We start from the raw sequence: 18,991 nt of genomic DNA on the forward strand, positions 1-18,991 counted from the left end.
AAGATTGTACAACCAACTCTTTACCTTCATTTTGGCACTCCTTTTTTAGGAAACCTGATTTGAAATCTACGAGATACAGCTATTAGACTTGAGCTGCAAACACAAAAATTATCCCTAACTTGACCCTAGGTTCGAATTAGCAGTTCACAATTTGCGAACCGAAATGCCATTTTTGCGAATCACTTTGCAAAGAAAATGATAAAATTTCGAATCAAATTTTTAAGTGGCGATAGAAAAGCTTTTTTAGATCGCATTTTAAAAACCGAAGAACGACAATAGAAAAGCTTTTTTAGATCGCATTTTAAAAGTTTAAGAACGAAAAGCGGCAATAAAAATGCTTTTTTAGATTGAATTTTAAAAACTTAAGAAAGAAGAACAGCGATAGAAAAATAGTAATTGATCTAAGGTGTTCCCAGGCCACATCTAGATGGTGGTTTACTTCGTTTGAGTGCCGAAATTTTTGCGAACCGACTTTACTTTTCTATTTCGAATAATATACAATCATATTACTTGGAATTACTCTGCAAGCTTTAATAATTCACGTCATCAATTTTTTGCAGATGCAAACAAATTTGAATTAGAAATTAATTTTTGATAATGTATTTACATCTTTTGTTTATCATCACATGGTTGTTATAAAACAGTTCAGTGCTATAACTGATAATTCTTTCTTTTTTAGTATTAGAAGAAAAACAAAACAATGAGTTTTCTTGGTGGCGGTGGAAAAGCGAACTTTGATAGACTTCTAGGTATGTATTAAACATAGAATCTATTTATAATGATAATCAATCTCAGACCTATCTGCACTGTTTTTCATGTTCCCAAGTTGTTTTGAAACAAGTACATTACCTTTTTTTAGTGTACAATGCATTGTCAGCTTTTTGTGTCCATATCATAATACTCCATAATACTTCATAAATTATTTTAAAATAAGGTAGGTAGGCACAAATTGGAATAAGTTGCTTTAAAAGTGGTTGGATGTAGAGTTTGTAAAGGAAATTCTGTATAATAACATTTTGCATGTAATAAAAAAACGTTGGAATCTAAATCCAGCATATTCCATTAGATAAAATGATTGATATTATTACCAATGACATAGAATCTAATTATATAGATGGTATTCCTAAGAAAGATTTGAAACATCTTCTTATTCTAGCAACTACTGAGTCTATTTTTGTCTTCAACGGCATATATTATAGGCAAATCGACGGTGTGGTCATGGGTTCTCCGTTAGGGCCTACACTGTCCAATATTTTTATGTGTTATTATGAAAACGTTTGGCTTAAAAATTGTCCGTCTGAATTTAAGCCGATCTATGATAGGCGATATGTTAATGATATTTTTGTTTTATTTGAATCATGTGAGCATGTTCAAAAATGTTATGAATATATTAATTCTAGGCATTAGAATATTAAGTTCACGTTTAAGGAAGTATGTGATAAGGTTTTACCATTCTTGGACGTTTGCGTCATGCATTAAGGTGATTCTTTTGTCACCAACGTATATAGGAAACCAACAGTTAGTGGAGTATATACTAACTTTTCTAGTTTCATACTAATGGAACATAAACATGGCTTGATTTTTTCTTTACTTTATCGTTGTTACCATCTGTGTTCAGATCTTGATAAATTTCATGTAGAAGTATCTCAGTTGAAGACTATTCTTGGAAGGAATGGATACCCTTCAAAGTTTTTTGAATTCTGTCTCAGAATCTTCAAGAGCAGAAATTACGAACCGAAGGAACAAGTGTCCCTTGCTCCTAAGAAATAGTTAGTCCTTGTTTTACTTTTTTTAGGAAAGATTTCCTTACAAATTAGAACACATTTGCACCATTTGTTTAAGCAGAAATTGGGACATTGTGATGTTAAACTTTTTTTTTTCCAAGAGATGGCTACGTAGCTGCTTTACGCTCTGGACTCGTTTACTGCTTTAGGGTGTAGTGGCTGCAACGCCACTTATAATGGCAAAACAAAACGCCATTTTAAAGTCTGTATGTCTGAGCATTTATGTATTTCTGCACTTACAGGTAAATGCCTTAAACTTGGTCCCCAGACCAGTGCCGCTCTCGAACATTTGATGTTTTATAATCACTCTCCAGGATCGTTTCACAACTTCTAAGTACTTGCGAAAGAGCCTAATGATTTTAAGCTTACTCCATGGAGAGCTTATTAATTGTCACTGTGACTGTCCCATTTTAAATAACACGATAAAATCTATGCCTTTAGAGTTATTATAATAGTTTTTTTTTGTTCTTATTATGTCCTATTATGTTTAGTATTTTATCTCTAATATGTAAAAAAAATTAGAATTAGTGTCAACATGCCAACCTGGACGTTGGTAAAAGCTTGCTGAAAGATATATTTGGATATGTCGTAGATTTTGTTGTTCTTGTCTTTTTAATATCTAAAAAACTGCTTTACCAACTAAATCCAGCACTTAAAGAATTTTTAATTTTAAAGTTGTCAATTTCTATAAATAAAAATAATCCTGTTTTTAATAAACAATATAACATAGGTATTTATTACTTTTAGAGTCAGCTACAAACCAGATTAACTTAGAACCAAATTGGGCAACAAATTTGGAAATTTGTGATTCAATCCGACAAAATGATGTTACGTAAGATTTTAAAGAATTTAACATTGATCTTCAGTACATAAAATTTATTTTACTGTTTTTTGTTACATGGAAGGAAAATTAATAATTTTTCTTGTAAACACTGACATAGAGTGGCTTAATGCAGATAAAAAACCCCGCTAAACATATTATTCTCCTAAGCGACTCCAACTTATTTAGTTGTTCTACGGGCCCGACCGATCATAAATTTTGCGAAAATAAAAAAAAATATTGGTAAGGCCACTTGCAGTTTACCTTTGTTCATGGTAATTTGTTGCGATGAAATTAAATGCGTGATGCACTAATTGTTAATCACAAAAATGGTTACGTGGTTTTAGGGAAAACAAGACAGATTATTACATCCTCCATTGTTATGATTATTATATGTTTAAAACATAATTAAACACTAGCTAAAATGCAATACTACAGACTTTAGTGAGGATACGCTTGTCATCACACCCTCTGTTAAATAATTTTAATGTCGCAAAATACTTTAAATATTGTCAACTTAACTATAGTCTGTAAAAAGAGATTGCGTAAAAAATATTAAAAGAACACTAACATTTTTTAACAAAATAACTTTTCTGTTTTTTGTTATTTTAATTGGGAAAAAATGACTTTCCAAACAGCCTAAGTATAACTTGCTGTATAAATTTTAGTGAGACAAATTATTATTATTTTTCTTTGCAACTAAAAAATATAACTGCATGCGTTATGAGAAAATACATAGAAAATATGCTTGTTGTAACACCCTCCTCCATTGTTATTTTTACTATATTACTTTTTGTTGCTGTTGTTCTGGCCAAACAAAAATGTCGAATAAAACACAAATGTCATGTAACGCATGTCAGTACTTTAAGCCATTTCCGGCCAATGGGTAGTCTAGTAAACTAAACTCATCATTTTCCCTTTTTTTTATAGAGAAGAGAAAAAAGAGAGTTTAGATTAACCTACCTTAACAGTTAACATTCAAACTGACTACTGATTTTGAAATCAAAAATATTAGGCACTTAAATTTCACACTATTGTTTTTGAATATTTGCATAATTATTTTAGAAGTCACTTTCAAACATGGTGGATTAAAAACAAACATTAATTAGCCTAAAGTAGCTAGCTAGCTAGCTAAGCTATATGTGATGCTCTCTAGGAAAATCGACCGTTTCTCTTTTCATATTAAAAATTACGCATATTTTTAAAAATACAGAATTCTATTGTTTTAAAAATACGAATTAAAAATAGAAGCGGTTGATTTTCCTAGAGAGCGTCACATATAACTGAGCCTTAAAAGACCAAAAATTCTAGCTTTGGTCAAATAAAATTGTGAGAAATAGCTTAAACATTTAGAAAGAACAATGCAGTTACCGCATAATAAGTTTTAATAAATTTGAAGATTTAAAAATGTCCCACCAAACTCAAATTTATTGGAAAACATGAGTCAATACACATGCTGCTGCCAGCTCGATCCATTGCCATTTAAAACACCTTTTAACCCATGACATTTAGATAGAACGTTGTTTACAGTTGCCTGGTTGTACTTTCTGAACAGGAAAAAATGGTATCTTATTCGTGTTAAGCATGGAAAAAGCATCCACACCTCGAAATCTTGATAGATTATTTTCGCCCCCAGCACTCCCCTTCTGTTATAAAACATTTAAAATAGTATACAACTGTATACTGTAACATGGTTTTAAGCACCCTGAGTGAGTGGCCTAATGTCCTTAAAGTTCAAGCGCAAACTTTCAGGAAACACATGAAGCGCACATGTACACTCCAAACACACACTGGGTAGAAGTTGGTAGATTAAAATTTTACCATACAAATACACAAGGTATCAACTACATTTTAATTTTTTTAACTACAACTTTTAATTGTTTAGGTTTAATCGAAAAATAAAGTTGAACTACAATGTTCGAGATGACTTTCGAAATCGAAATAGTGAATGAAATAAATTAAATCCAAAATTTTAATCATCAGCCTTAAGGGTGTAGCTTTCTTTATTAGTTTAGTTGATACGGCCACGGATCAACAAAATTTTTGCGCAACTGCCCTGCAAAAATAAGGCCAATCAGAAGGTACCAGTTGCATTCCTACAGTAGGTTATTCCTGTCTCTCTTTTAAGTGATAGCGCGCTAAAAAAAGCAGGGTTAAAAAAGCAGGACAGACATCGAAGCGCGAGAGCAGAAAATAGAAACAGGTTTCCTGCCTAGCAAATGGGCTGTTTTCAGCTCAAGTTATGATGATGCACCATTATTTGTTATTGTGTCAACGAGTTGTTTGTTGGTTTTGACTCGATGCATCTTTAGCACATTCTTGGTAGCAATCTTTTCCTTCGATACTCCAATATCTATCCTTAACCTCTTGTTGCTTACATACTTGGAAGACTTGAAAGCTTCAACCAGTGATATGTTGTCGTTATTGTTTCAATGAGTAATCTGTAAGCATTATGACCATAACATGACTATAAACAAACAATACCTTTGCCCATAGCCAATGTTTCAACAGCTTGTTTCTGTAGGTGAGTATTTATCATAGCACATCCGTATTTCATTCTCAACAGAGAATGTTTCACCCTGATCAAACCTCTGATCATGACGATGATCATGATCATCAACATTTATCAGGGGTGAAACATTCTCTGTTAAGAATGAAATACGGATGTGCTATGATAAATACTCACCTATGTATACACACCATCCGGATAAACTATCTGAGTTCATCACTAACATATTGCTGCACGTAGTGTAGTGGGTTCGCCTGCGGCTCCCAGTTATGGGGACCGCGGATCGAATCCCACTCACTGCCAGGCAGTATGTTAGTGATGAACAAAGTAGTTTTCTTTCAGCTTGTTTCTGATTAAATCCTATTTATTTGTGATTTTTGTTTTTGCAGTATAAAGTATGCAGTAGCAGCAATGAGAAAGAAAATAAAGGATCCCAATCCTCATGTTTCTAAATTTTCTTTAATCGTAAGTAATCCAATTTCCATATTCTAATAAACATTTATTATACAGGTTACGGGGATTTAAGGCTGAAAACTGATACAAGTCCTCCGAGTAATTAATGCATAACTTATTAAAAGAGATTTTATTTTATAGGTTTTGGAAACCTGTGTAAAGAACTGTGGCCAATCTTTGCATGAAGAAATAGCTACACATGAATTCATGGAAGATATGAGAACTTTAGCTCAGGTTAGCTACTTACATTTTGTATTTTATATTACATTAGTGTATTAAATTGACTGTTCTTTTGATATACATTTTTTCTGTTGTATAGAAGTTATGGATCTAAATAATTCTTACATTTTTTTGGCAATTCTACGCACAGGTTTGTCTACTTATGCATGGTTTTTGTGTTTTTATAGCATGATAAAAATCATTTTGTCATTTTTTAGACTGGGAGTGCACCTGTAAAAGAGCAAGTTCTTTCCATGTTGCAAGCATGGAATCATGCGTTTCGAAATAATACAAAATTCCAACCAATTCTTGCAACATACAACTTGATGAAAATGGAAGGTATGTGAGCGTTAAATTTATTCAATGCTGTGCACATTTCGGAAAATGTACAATTAAATACCCTGTACTTCAACATTTTGGCAAAAAATTTATGTTAATCAATTCATCTTTATAAAATCTATACATTGACAAAGTTTGAATGTTTTTTTCTTAACAGGTCTAAAATTACTGATGACAGAAAAAATGTCTAAATTTGCTATTACTTAAATATGACATAATTTATGTAGCATAATTAAATCTGAAATTCTTTTAATATGAAAATTATGAGAACAAAAAAAGCTTTTTGAAAATTTTAAAAAGACTTTTTTAACTTTTTAAGCTCTATAATATAAGTCCAACATCATTTTATACTTTGGGTTACCTTTAACAGGTGTGGTAGAAGATGAAAAAAAGATATCCATAGTAAATACTGTGGATATATTTGTTTTGACATCCAAGAAAACAAAATTTTTTGACAACTGATGTCATTTCGAGAACACTGAATCTGACTGCAACCATTTTAAAACACATAATTTGCACCTAAACCATTTTAAAAACTGTATAAATTTTGCCACAACTATTACAAAACCACAGGATTTTGACAAACCTTTTTTGACCAATTTTACCTGGTAAAAGCGTTTAGTTTTGCTTCAAAACTCTAATAACCAAAATTTATTGTCTTTCTTTCTCATTATTATACTTTGTTCTTAATCACATTGTGTAAGTGTATAATGATGAAACCCCATTCAATGACATATCAAAACCTTTAGTGAAATGACATATTAAAGGAAGTTGCTCGTTTAACTTGTGGTAATTAAAATAAATACTGCTGATTAGGAATGATTTTAATAAGACACGAAGTTTGTACTGTAAAGTCATGGAATAATATATTTTGGAGTTGTATTGGTGTAAATAATTTTTTCTGTATTTATGTTTATTGATAACAGTTTTCACTTTTTTTTTTTACCTGTGTGTTGTTATGAAAGTATAATGAAACATACAGAATGTTTCCATGTAACTTCTTTAATAATTCATTTATTATTAATAAATTAGCATCTGCTGTTCCTTTTCTAGTTTAGTCAGATAGAATCCTTTTTTTATTTGTTTTTGTTTTTTTTTTGTTTTTATTTAACAAAAATTGTGGAAGAAATCCTATTTAACTATTAAGTGTAAATATGCGAAGGATCTTAATAGAAAGTTCATATACCTTTTTCAATATTTATCAGTTGATCAACTTTTCTGGGCTTTTAACCACTTGAAATTAGTTTTCAATTCTCAACATTTTTTATTTACTTAAATTTGCAAACACTTATCTGAAAAAAGAAAGAGTGCAGATATTATAAAATTGTTTGACATTTCAACTAAATAAGATGGTTTGTTCATTTTTTATAGAAAACTTTCAATTATATATATGTATATGATGTATATGTACATGTTTCACGAAAACAGAAGAAACACATGTACCTTTTTAGATTAACTCTTAAATTAACTCAGCATTCACTGTGTACTAGCTATAACAGTTTATATCTGCATTTCTCAGCAAACTACCTTTCTTTGATTAATCTAAGCATTCTCTGTGTTCTAGCTATAACATTCTATATCTGTATTTCTCAGCATACTACCTTAATTCACTTTTAATTTTAATGTGCCTTAATTTTCATACCATAAAAATAAAAAAAGCATTGACACATATATGACAAAGTGTGTGAAAAATTTATTATTAGTTAGAGTTGCAGAGCATGTTTATCTTGTTAATTCTATGCTGCTTTTATTTATCAAAAATACAAGCAGCAGAGAAGGTAAAAATTGCTCAAAGTATTGAATGCAGGTGATACACAGAAAATCAAGAACGTAGAAATAAAAAGATTCTAAAAATTAAGGCAATAAGGTATCTCAAACCCTGTCCTGGTATCTGAAGTGATTATTTCCCCTCAATCGAGAATTTAATTTTGTTGTTTTTATTTCATAGGTTATCATTTCCCCCCTCTTAGTGAGAGTGATGCAATGTTTTCTGCAGATGTGGTGAGAATCATGAATAATATTTATTTTTATTAATTCAACATGAATAGAAAACATAAAAAAAGTAAAAAAATATGTGGGACCTTGAGGAATGTATTAACGAGTTGCATGCTTCCAACCCTTTGGTGAGTTTGTCATTTGTCTCTTTGTTTTTTACCAATAGTTTCCTTCATTCGAATATTGTAAAAAAAGTCTATGCAATACTTGGCTAATAACTGTGGAACACATGATTCCCAACGTTGACCATTTAAGATTTTTTTCGGTTGATGCATAAACAGTTGATTGGGTTTAAAGATAAGGCACCATATGTGATGTTATCTAGGAAAATCGACCGCTTCTATTTTTAATTTGTATTTTTAAAACAGTAGAATTCCGTATTTTGTATTTTTACAAATACACATATTTTTTTTGAAAACGGTACGGAATTCGTGTTTAAAAATACGCGTATTTTTTAATACGAATTTCGTATTTTTGAAAATACGAAATTCGTATTTAATGATACGCGTATTTTTAAATATGCAATTCAAATTAAGAAATACGTATTTCTAAAAAATACTCTGTAGATTTAAAAATGGAGCAATTGTTCTATTCAGTTTTTCAACCACTTATTTGATACACGTAACATATTTAAAAATACAAAATTCTATTTTTAAAAATAGAATTTCGTATTTTCTATTTTTAAAAAATACGAAAATTGGTATTTCATATTTTAAAAAATACGCGTATTTTAAAATACGAAATCCATATTTTTTAATACGAAAAGAGAAGTAGTCGATTTTTCTAGAGAGTATCACGTATGTTCAAAGATGAAATCAATGGCTGTATGATATTTCTTAACCAGCACACTAAAGTAAGCTGGCTGACGTTTTCTTGTCATTTTTTTGTATATCAATCTCGACTTCCATATGTCTTTTAAAGGCTATGAAAAGTTTCGAAACAATGTAGCATAGTGTTCTCTTACATAGTCAAGATATAGAATGAAAGTAATGAAAGTTGGAGAACAAAATCAACTACAGCACTGAACATAATATTTGTTGTTGTTTTTGTTATTCCTTGAAATTCCTTGTCCAAACTTAACCATCACTCTGCAGTGCCTTAAGTTAAGTAAAAAAAGTCAAATATGCACTGCCTGCAAATTTTGAGAATATAGGCCAAATGTCAGGAAAATGTGATCTTTTCATGAAATGTCAGCAAAATAGCAAGATTTTTAAACCTTTAACTAAGTCCATGTAATGCATATGCTTTTCAATAAAAAATGTCAAGAAAAGGTTAGGAATGTCAGAAAAATCAAGGTCAACTTTTGAGTGGACACCCTGAATCTGCTTGCTATCCCAAAATGTTCAGAAAAATGTGTGACCTAGGACATTCGACATCAGCGAAAAATTAGTATTGTTTAAGATTTTAGTAAGTAAGTAAGGGGAGGTTTTAACATCCTTTGGGATTTGATCCTAACGGTTGGCTCTTCCTCCCCTCCGAGTGTAACTTTGTTACATTACCGGCAGATATATGCATAGCATTGCTTTAAGTTGCTTGCCTGCCACAGAAGCCAGTTAGCAGTCAGTAGATGGCACCAAATGGACTGACAACACTGCATTTAAAGTGCACCTGAGTTGGGACTCAAACCCGAAACCTTATGGTTACAAGTCGAATGCACTACCACCACACCATCTCCGCTATACTATATATTTTATCTATAACCAAATAAGCTAAGGTCAACTAGTCAATGTTCACTGTAAACATTGGCTAGTTAAGTGTGTATGGGCATGTTACTCAAATAGAAATGTTCTTCTATTTTGCCTGTTGTTACAATCTTTGAAATTCCAACCATACTTTCCACTAAGGGTTGTAGGTCAAATTCATTGTTAATCACCGAAATTGTTACAAAATATTATTTTGATTAATTGATATTAAGGCAATATCAATATTGCAAAAGAGAATTTTGACAATCGTAAGTAAGAAAAAAAAGAACACTTTATTGTTGTTGTGCACATAATATTTGCACGATATATTTTTAGGCACCCACTTGGAAAGATGGTGATGTATGCCACATGTGTCGAGTAAAGTTTGGAACCTTCACCAGACAGGTACTCTTTGCATTGCTGTTTCTGCGAGTTGTTGTTGATATGATAATTTAAAATTTAGATTCCATAATTGTCTTTATAGAAGTTGTACTCAAACCACCTGTGTATGGCAGACACCTCTTCAAAGTAGACCATGTTTGCCACTTTTACCTTCTCCCCTTTTGACTGGATTTGGAAGCTTTGATTGTGCTCATAAAATTTTACGTAAATAGCTATAAAAAGATAATAGATAATTTTTTTATTAACGTGTACATAATATGTCTGTATAACCATACCATAAAACTATATATGTCTGTATGACTCAGTATATCACTTTGTAATTTGCTAACACAACTTTTAGATAAATAGGTTTTTGACAAAATTCTTTGCATCATGAAGACAAGTTAAAGTTACAAACACGTTAGCCAAGATACAGAGTTTTTAGGACCATTTTTTTTTAGAACGATTTTTTTAGCCACCACACAATTGACATTAATAAGTTCTTTGTTTTTCCTTTTTTTCAGTTCGAATGACAATATTGTTAATTGCAAAGATTGCAATCGCTTTTAGTTTTCCTTGTTTTCAAATTTTCAAGATCATCTTCATTTTGCTGTCTAATTCCTTTACTCTTTTCCGAAGTTGGGAAACAGTGGAATATTTAAAATGCTGACTTCATGTATGTTTAGCATCATTGTCGAGCATGTGGGGAAGTGTTTTGCTCCAAATGCTCTTCAAAACAGTCGATCATTCCTAAAATTGGTATTGAGCGTGAAGTGCGTGTTTGTGACCCATGTTATGATGAAATCAATCCAAAGTAAGTGTGACTGTTGTGGTAAACCATATTATATTATATACGACTACTAGTACATAATAAGTATAAGATTATTTGGGTTCATTACTTTGATGTTGCATTACTATACTCAACTGTGTTGACAAAGTTGTAATTGTAAGACTATGTGTATCCTTACATTGTATTATCTTGAGTCAAATTGAGATAACTAATGCAATCGCCTGTTTCAAACATTTCATGCAAAATTTAACTCGTTTTTTTTAATTTCGTAACTATTTGCCAGGACTGGATCCAAAAGCAAGACATTTATCTGGGGTTTTTTATTTAAAACAAAATATAGCTATAACCAAATTATATTACTAAGCTAAATCAGTTCTCTACACCTCTTTACTAAACATCGTTAACCTCAATTGCCACTGGGCATATAACTTTACTTAATTTTGCTGAATGTGATTTTTAAGCACCTCAGCACCTAGTGTAAATGTAAAATCTAGCTGTCATTCTGCATGATTTCTTCATACTTCTGCATGTTTTCTTCATGCTTCTGCATTATATTCAGCACTGTCTGATTAAGGCGTTTAACATACTAATGTGATTAAAACCAGTTAGAGGCCTAGTAGGAATCGACCTTTTGAAAGTATAATGCTCAGAATTTTAAGTTAAATTGTTGTCAATTTCAGCTATTGTTTTTAGCGGAGGAAATCTGGAAGCTGATGGCGCAAGACCAAGAAGTGACTCCTCTGAATTACCGGCTGAATATCTTAGTTCTGATTTAGCAAAAGAAGCACAGGTAAATAATTGCTGAAATTATAACATCATCGGGCAAAGTTGATATGCTTATTTTTCTTTCATGTAGCCGAAAAAGTTATGTCTTAAATGTTAAATTTTCTGAGGTTACGACGCAAAGTCAATAACACTACGTAATGTCAATATCCCATATTAAAATTAATGAAGCCAATACAGTGAACCTAAAACTTTCAGACCAAATAACTTGGAAACGAGGTGGTGACATCAATGATTTTTCACCGTGTGGGTAACTAGGGACCACCTACGACTAATTTGGGTAATTTTTCAAAACCTGTGTTCCCAACTCTGTTTCAAAATGGATGGGTTAATGACGTCATCAAAAAACCTTCAAACCCTAATATCTCTGCAACCATTAGTCATAAGTACTATATATTTTCTTGATCTACGTTTTAAGACCTATACGATAAAGGCAACAGGTATACAAATTTCTAAAAAGAAATTTGGGAGTTTTGACGGGCCATTGCTGACAATATTTATACCCTTATATTTCATTAAAATACATTTTCTTGATGATCATTTCAAGATATATTTTGTTTTTTTGGGGGGAGGGAAGGGGGCATTTGCTGACGTCAGCAAATTTTGAAGCCCTTATATCTCCTCAGGCGTTCGACGAAAGCATGTGATCCTTTACATTATTTGGACCAGCGTTTCAACCTCTACACATTATAGAACAAATAAACTTAATTTCGCCAATCTTTTTTTTGAATCTACAATGCTGACGTCAGCAAAACGTATAAAACAACCTATTTTTCTGCCTGAGTGGATTTTTCTACAGGCCTTATTTACTAGTGTATTAATATTTGTAATATTTGTTTGTATTTGTTTTCATGTCTTGCGTGGTTGTTAATGTCTCTAATACATTGTACTCTTCATTACCAAAATATATATTGAAGTAAACCAAACCTATGGTGCTGTTTTATGTCTTAAAAAACACATATTGCTAACAGCATTTTGATAGGTTTAACAAGTTTTTATTACGACTAATGACCTTAGGACAAGGTTATGAAATAAATATTTGAGATTGTGTTACTTTGTTGAATGATGATTATTGAACATGCCTCTCTGCATATATTTGCTTTGATTTTATGCCATTGCAACAACAAAAACATGATTATTGCCATTGCATGAAAATGTTTGTGTCCCTGTTATATTAATTGCTTTATTTTGCATTTTTTCCTAGAACTTTTTGTTGCTGAAGCAAAAAAAAAATGTGTAAATTGATTTGGATTTTGTTTTGTTTCAGCAACAAAATTTTCACGTTGCAAATGATAATCATCAAAAAACCCTCATGTACACGCACCTCATCGCATTTTTGCAACATTTTTTATCTTGAACCAATCAAATTCGTTTATACAATTCAAAATAAACCAAAACATTCATAACATAAACACAAGAAATCAACATGGCGGAACGTCAACATCTGAAGAAAGAAGACCAATACTTATCAATTTTTACAAAAACAACAAAATGCTTCATTGGTTTGTCTGCGTAGTAACTATGGCCTTGTCCAAATATAACATGTTGATCCTATAGATAGATAGCAATAAGTAAAAAGTGCTATTCTCACGTTTTTACTTACTGCTATCTTCCAATACTGTCTCGCATGCATTTACATATTTTGGTTTTATGAACTTTGTTTCATGTGCTGGAACCCATAAAAGTAACAATTTAGATATGTGTGACTCTGCTTTGATGAACAATTTGTTGTACAGATTTTGTACAATACATTTTCCTGTTCTTATTACTCTTGTTTTTGTATGTGTTATTGTTGTTTGTTGTTGTTTAGTTAGTAGTAATAGTTTGTTGTTGCTGTTGTTGTTGTTGTTTTTTTGTTGTTTTTTTTTATCAGTCGTAGCAATTTACCTGAGAGTAATATTTACTTAGACGAAACCAAAGTTAAGCGAGACAGAAGTGAAAGCTCAAGAAGAAGAGGAGATGCAACTTGCACTGGCACTCTCCCTGAGCGAAGAAGAATCAAACAAGGTATGTGCAACCATGCAAAAAATATAAGTATTTCATGCCATCTATAGTTAAATTTGTTCGTCATCAAGTGTTATGTTTAGTATTTCACGAGTGATATCATTGCTGTGTTTTTTTTGGATAAAAAATGTTGTACAAAGGTGAATTTGATCATTAAAAAGTTCAGTAATTAAGTCAAAAACGACTTATTAAGACCTATACAACTTCCTCAAACGGTAAGACAAGAGAAAAATAATAATAATAATTATCCACTGTATCCCACATTTCTGTTTGAAGCTATAAAAATTACGAGAAAGTTTTAAATAAAGATGGCTTTAAGTGCACACAGATTTTATTTAAGAATGTCTTTAAATGCTAACTTATGTCATAAAACCCTAACCTTTGGCAAAACAATTCATGTGATTAAGGGCAAAAACAATTCCCTTTTAAGACTATTGTTTATTGATAAGCAAGATTAAATTAGGCATTACTTGTTTTGTATTGTTATTAAATTTGTTAGCATGTCCCTCCTTGTCCTGGAAATGTATGGTATTAATGCTATTACCATCCAAGCTGTACAGCCGTAATAATTACCAAAGCTGTAAAAACAAATTGTTTAGAACTATTGTAGTGAATTCTCTGTATAGTAAATACACTTTGATTAGGCGTTGGGTAGTGGCAGTTGTAGCATATGTTTTTTGTTTTAGAACGCTTCTAAAAATTGGTCTGCAAGAACAAATCTTTATGAAATGCCAAAAAGTGAACCTGTTGTTGAAACTAGGAAAGCTGAACCACGGAACACACTTTTTTCCAATGCGGTAAAACTTTTTTGACATGTAATGCTACTTCATATTATAGTTTATTATACTTAGTTATCTTAGAAAAACAGCAGTTTTGCTACCACAAAATGTTTGCTTGTAGTTGAGTTTTTTGTTTTGTTCTGTCCGTAACAGACCTGAGCAATGTGTAATTGTCCTTTTTAACACTTAAAATAAAATTTTGCAAGAGAAAAGGAATTTTATTTTAGTAGTTTAAGTCATTATTTTTCCTTACTAATGTATCAGCATTAAAATCCCACTGAATGTGTCACAAAGTACAGTCTATATCTCCTTTAATATTATTCTGTCCTTGTTTTCTTAAGAACAAAAATTATCAAGCCTTGTAGAAGTTGCTTTAGTATAATGGCAGTTTTTATTTCAAGTGTGGATACTTTGTGGTCATCAATTATATCTATAATTAGGGTTTATGAAAAATATAATAATTTATCGTTTATTGCTCCTATGATACACTCACCTGTGCTTATTGTGCATAAGATACTGTATTTTAAATGCCCCTGTTTCTGCTTTCGTTTTCTCGTTTTTTTTATTTTTTTACAATTTTTTTAGGCTCAGAGTTTACAATCAATGAATGAAAGTGAAAATTCAGAGGTTTGTTAATATAGTTATTTAATCAAAACTATGTGCTACCAAAGTATCAATCTCTTTTTTAAACATTTTAGCTGTCAAAATACTTGGATCGTTCGTATTGGGAAAGGAAAAGTGCTGAAAACAACAACACAAGACAGCCATCTGCTCCTGTTGTGCAAGAAAACTCAGTTGATGTAGCTGTAAATAACTATGCTACTGAATCTGACGTAAGTTATGAAGTTATGAAGCTTGTAACTGCTTACTTATTGTTTGCACAATCTAATTATTCAAACTTTGAGCGAATTGCATTGAATCTAGTTAAGGCTACTTTTCTTTCTTTAAATTTTTAGACGATACACTGTTACAATTTTTTTACGGATGATTTAAACCATGTAACAATAATAAATAGATCTGAAAATCTTTTATGCCTTTTTGTGTCATTTAAACACTATGCTCTCATAGTCAGATGAAGAGGTGGTCAATTCAGACGTCTTTATCCAAACAATGGAAAAAAGTATTGAGAAGTTTGTGGAACGAATGAATACAGTTTGTATGAAGGGAAAACACATTGCAATGGACTCAACAGTGCAGGTATGCTTAAATCTGGTTTTCAACTTCACCAAATTTTAAATTAAATTGTTGAAAAGCTTTTTTATTATCTTTTGTGGGGAGCTTTGTTAAACAAAGATGATCGAATCCTTTTTTAATACTTAGATTGTAGCTTAAAAGTTGTGAGGCCCTTGTCATCTCTTTATAGCTTAAATGCGAGTTGTGACACTCAAAAACTGCCTTTGGTCTCTCAAGGTAACAATTTGCAGCATATATCCCCTCTGAATTAGTATGCTATAAACACACATCACAGCTAGCAGTATCAAGGTTCTAATTAAAGTTTCCTGATGTGTTTTAAAGGAAATCTTGCCATCTGTGAGCCAAATATGGTAACCGGAAATTGGGTGAATTTATGCAGTTTTTTCCATAATCTAATGACTAGATTCTGGTACTAAGTGTGATTATAACAACAATAAAAAATGTAAAGTTTACTAGCTGTAGTATTATTTTTTATTTTTAGTCGTTATTCCAATCACTTAGTGTAATGCATCCACAACTTATAAAACTACTAGAAGATGAAGAAGACTCAAAGGGTAACTGCGTTTTTGACCATGAAAACTTAACCCCTATTGCACGGTCTTGATTAATTTGAATTAATTTGTTAATTTATACTGCGATTAGAAAATTTTCACATATTAAAATTTTGTTGTAATTTTTGTTTAGCCAAATATGAAGCTATGTTGCAGAAGTTGGCAGTCATCAGAGAAGCAAGAGAGTCGTTGAATGACATGCGTGCGCAATATCAAGAAAAAACACGTCAGCAAGAGTTAGAACAAGAGATGTTGCGTAGAATGCAAATGGAACAGAAGCTAGAGTTAATGAGACAGCAGAAACAGGAATATCTGGAGTACCAGCGTCTATTACAAGTCCAACGTCAACAAGATTTAGATGTATATCAGCAAGAGAAGTTAAGACAGAAACAACTATATGCAGTACAACCACAGTTTGCAGGTAAATACTCTAGTTGCTATAAATTGCAGTATTTTCAATCTATATTGTGCATCTTCTCTAAAAAATAAGAAAAGAAAACAAATCTAATTTTTTTTGAAACAATTATCAAGGCTTTGACTTTTTTATAATTAGGACAATTCTAAAAAAGTAACTGGATGAAAATATGAAAGCATTGAATCGTTTAACCCATTATAATGCTAGAGATAGATTAAAGCCTTGTATTTTTGTTCAAGGGCAATATTAATAAAATTTTACTGTCATTAAAAATGTCTAAATAAAGTTGCATTGTTCCTGTTACAAATATTTGTCTTATGTTGGTGGCGAGATATAATAGATAAACACCTTTTTGGGAAATTTAATTATTGTTGTCGAAGCAGCTAGCTGTGCGTGAAGCAGCTCTGGAAAATTTATCTATTATAATAATAGGCTAAGTCTGTGGGAATAACTGATGTCATCTCCTGCATGGGTAACTAGGGATTACCTGGAACCAAAATGGGACCAATTTCCTAAAGTTGAGTCAACCTACCCGTTGATTATACCTTAACCTCAATATCTCTCCAACCATTCATCAAAAGCATGTGATCCTATACATTTTCTTAAACAGAGTTTCAACCTACACAATAAAAGTTATCGGTAAGGATCATTGCTGCCATCATAAAATATAAATGACGGATCAACTATTTTTTTATCATTATATGAAAATGTAAACAACCTCAAAACTTCCCATCAAACTGATATGATTTTTTAAAATGCCGTGAATTTATAGGCCTTAATTAACTTTTAATCAATAGCAGGTTAAGTTCTCACTGTTTTACTGTTTGCTAAACATTTCTGATGCCATTACTTAGGTTATCCTGACCCGATGCAACACGTTGGTGATCCAATAGTGACTCGAAACATGACGTACAATAATGCCCAAGATTATCCATCATTGCAACAAAATATAAATCAACAACGGGGAATGCAAGAACAATATCAAGTAGACCAACCTCCACAATATCCAGGAATGGAGCCTGATGTCCGTCCACCTTCATATGCCTTAGCAACAAATGCAGGATATCCAGTGCAACAACCAGGTGGACCTCCTTTGCAGCATCAAGGGTCAAACCAGTCACAGTCTTCGATGCAAAAGCAATTGCCACAACAACAAGTTGGATTGCAACAACATCATTTGGGCCACACTACACCTGTACCTTCCCAGCAACAATTACAGCCTGGCCAACAGATGCAACATCAGGTACAGCCCAATCAGCAACATACTAATCAAGCTTTGCATCAAAGCTCTCCTCATCATAAACAGCCACAGCAGCAACAACAAACTCCTAATCAACAATTTCCTCAATCCCAACCTTATCAGACCCAATCTGCTTATCAACAACAACTAAATCCACAGCAACAGCAGGTATCCCAACCACAGCTAGCCCACCAACCATCGTCGATGCAACAGCCACAATTCCAGCAGATACAACCACAGCAACAATTTGGACAACCACAGCAAGAACCACCACAACCTCAACAACTGCCACCACAACCTCAGCACCATCCACCACAACCTCAACACCAACCTCAGCACCAACCACCACAACCTCAACATCAACCTCCACAACCTCAGCATCAACCACCACAACCACAGCAACAACAACAACAATTACCACCACAGCAACAACCACATCTCCAACAAGGGCAACACTATCAGCAGTACCCTCCACAGCAGCAGCAAGATTTCCAACAACAACAACAACAACAACAATTTCCTTCCCCACAGCAGCAATATCAACAACCACAAGCTACACAATATCCTCCCAACATGCAACAACCAGGTAATTACCAACAACAGTTCTCTGTGAACCAACCCATTCAAGATGAATTGAGTGCAAATATGAAAGATCTACAATTGATTTCATTTGATTAGACATCATGAATTTCTGTTTTTCATTGTAAAATGAAAGAACTTTATTTATAAAATTGAGTGAATATTCTATTATCTGTAGTATGTATTACACTTGCATTTGTGAAGATGGAAGATCTTGTCTGTAAAGTTACCAAGTTGATCAATATGGCTACTGAGGAACAAGGAAAATAAAGTGTTTTGCATTATGTTCTCAAGTGATATGATTTTCAATATATAATTTGTAGCCATTAAAGTCCTATTTTCTGGAAATACAAAAAGTTTAATTTAATGCAGGCATTATTTAACCCTTTAAAAATCCTTTCAATCAGATTATAGATAGATGTAATTTCAGAGTGAATGATTTATAAGATTCTCTTTTGTATGTGTTAAACAATA

General features: G+C 32.1%; 1 protein-coding gene across 1 annotated transcript; it reads left to right on the forward strand.

Annotated features, from left to right (window-relative positions):
• Positions 1–457: 457 nt before the first annotated feature.
• On the forward strand, positions 458–18,884 carry LOC130648785 (hepatocyte growth factor-regulated tyrosine kinase substrate-like). Its single transcript, XM_057454878.1, has 17 exons — positions 458–749; positions 2,532–2,616; positions 5,503–5,578; positions 5,708–5,800; positions 6,004–6,124; positions 8,073–8,125; positions 10,138–10,206; positions 10,869–10,996; positions 11,666–11,762; positions 13,664–13,762; positions 14,446–14,556; positions 15,124–15,165; positions 15,237–15,371; positions 15,607–15,735; positions 16,214–16,286; positions 16,417–16,704; positions 17,553–18,884. The coding sequence occupies exons 1-17, from the start codon at positions 701–703 to the stop codon at positions 18,614–18,616; spliced, it is 2,712 nt and encodes a 903-aa protein (XP_057310861.1). The 5' UTR covers positions 458–700; the 3' UTR covers positions 18,617–18,884.
• Positions 18,885–18,991: the final 107 nt, after the last annotated feature.

The sequence above is a fragment of the Hydractinia symbiolongicarpus genome, chromosome 7, assembly GCF_029227915.1.
Source record: "Hydractinia symbiolongicarpus strain clone_291-10 chromosome 7, HSymV2.1, whole genome shotgun sequence".
Lineage (NCBI taxonomy): Eukaryota > Metazoa > Cnidaria > Hydrozoa > Anthoathecata > Hydractiniidae > Hydractinia > Hydractinia symbiolongicarpus.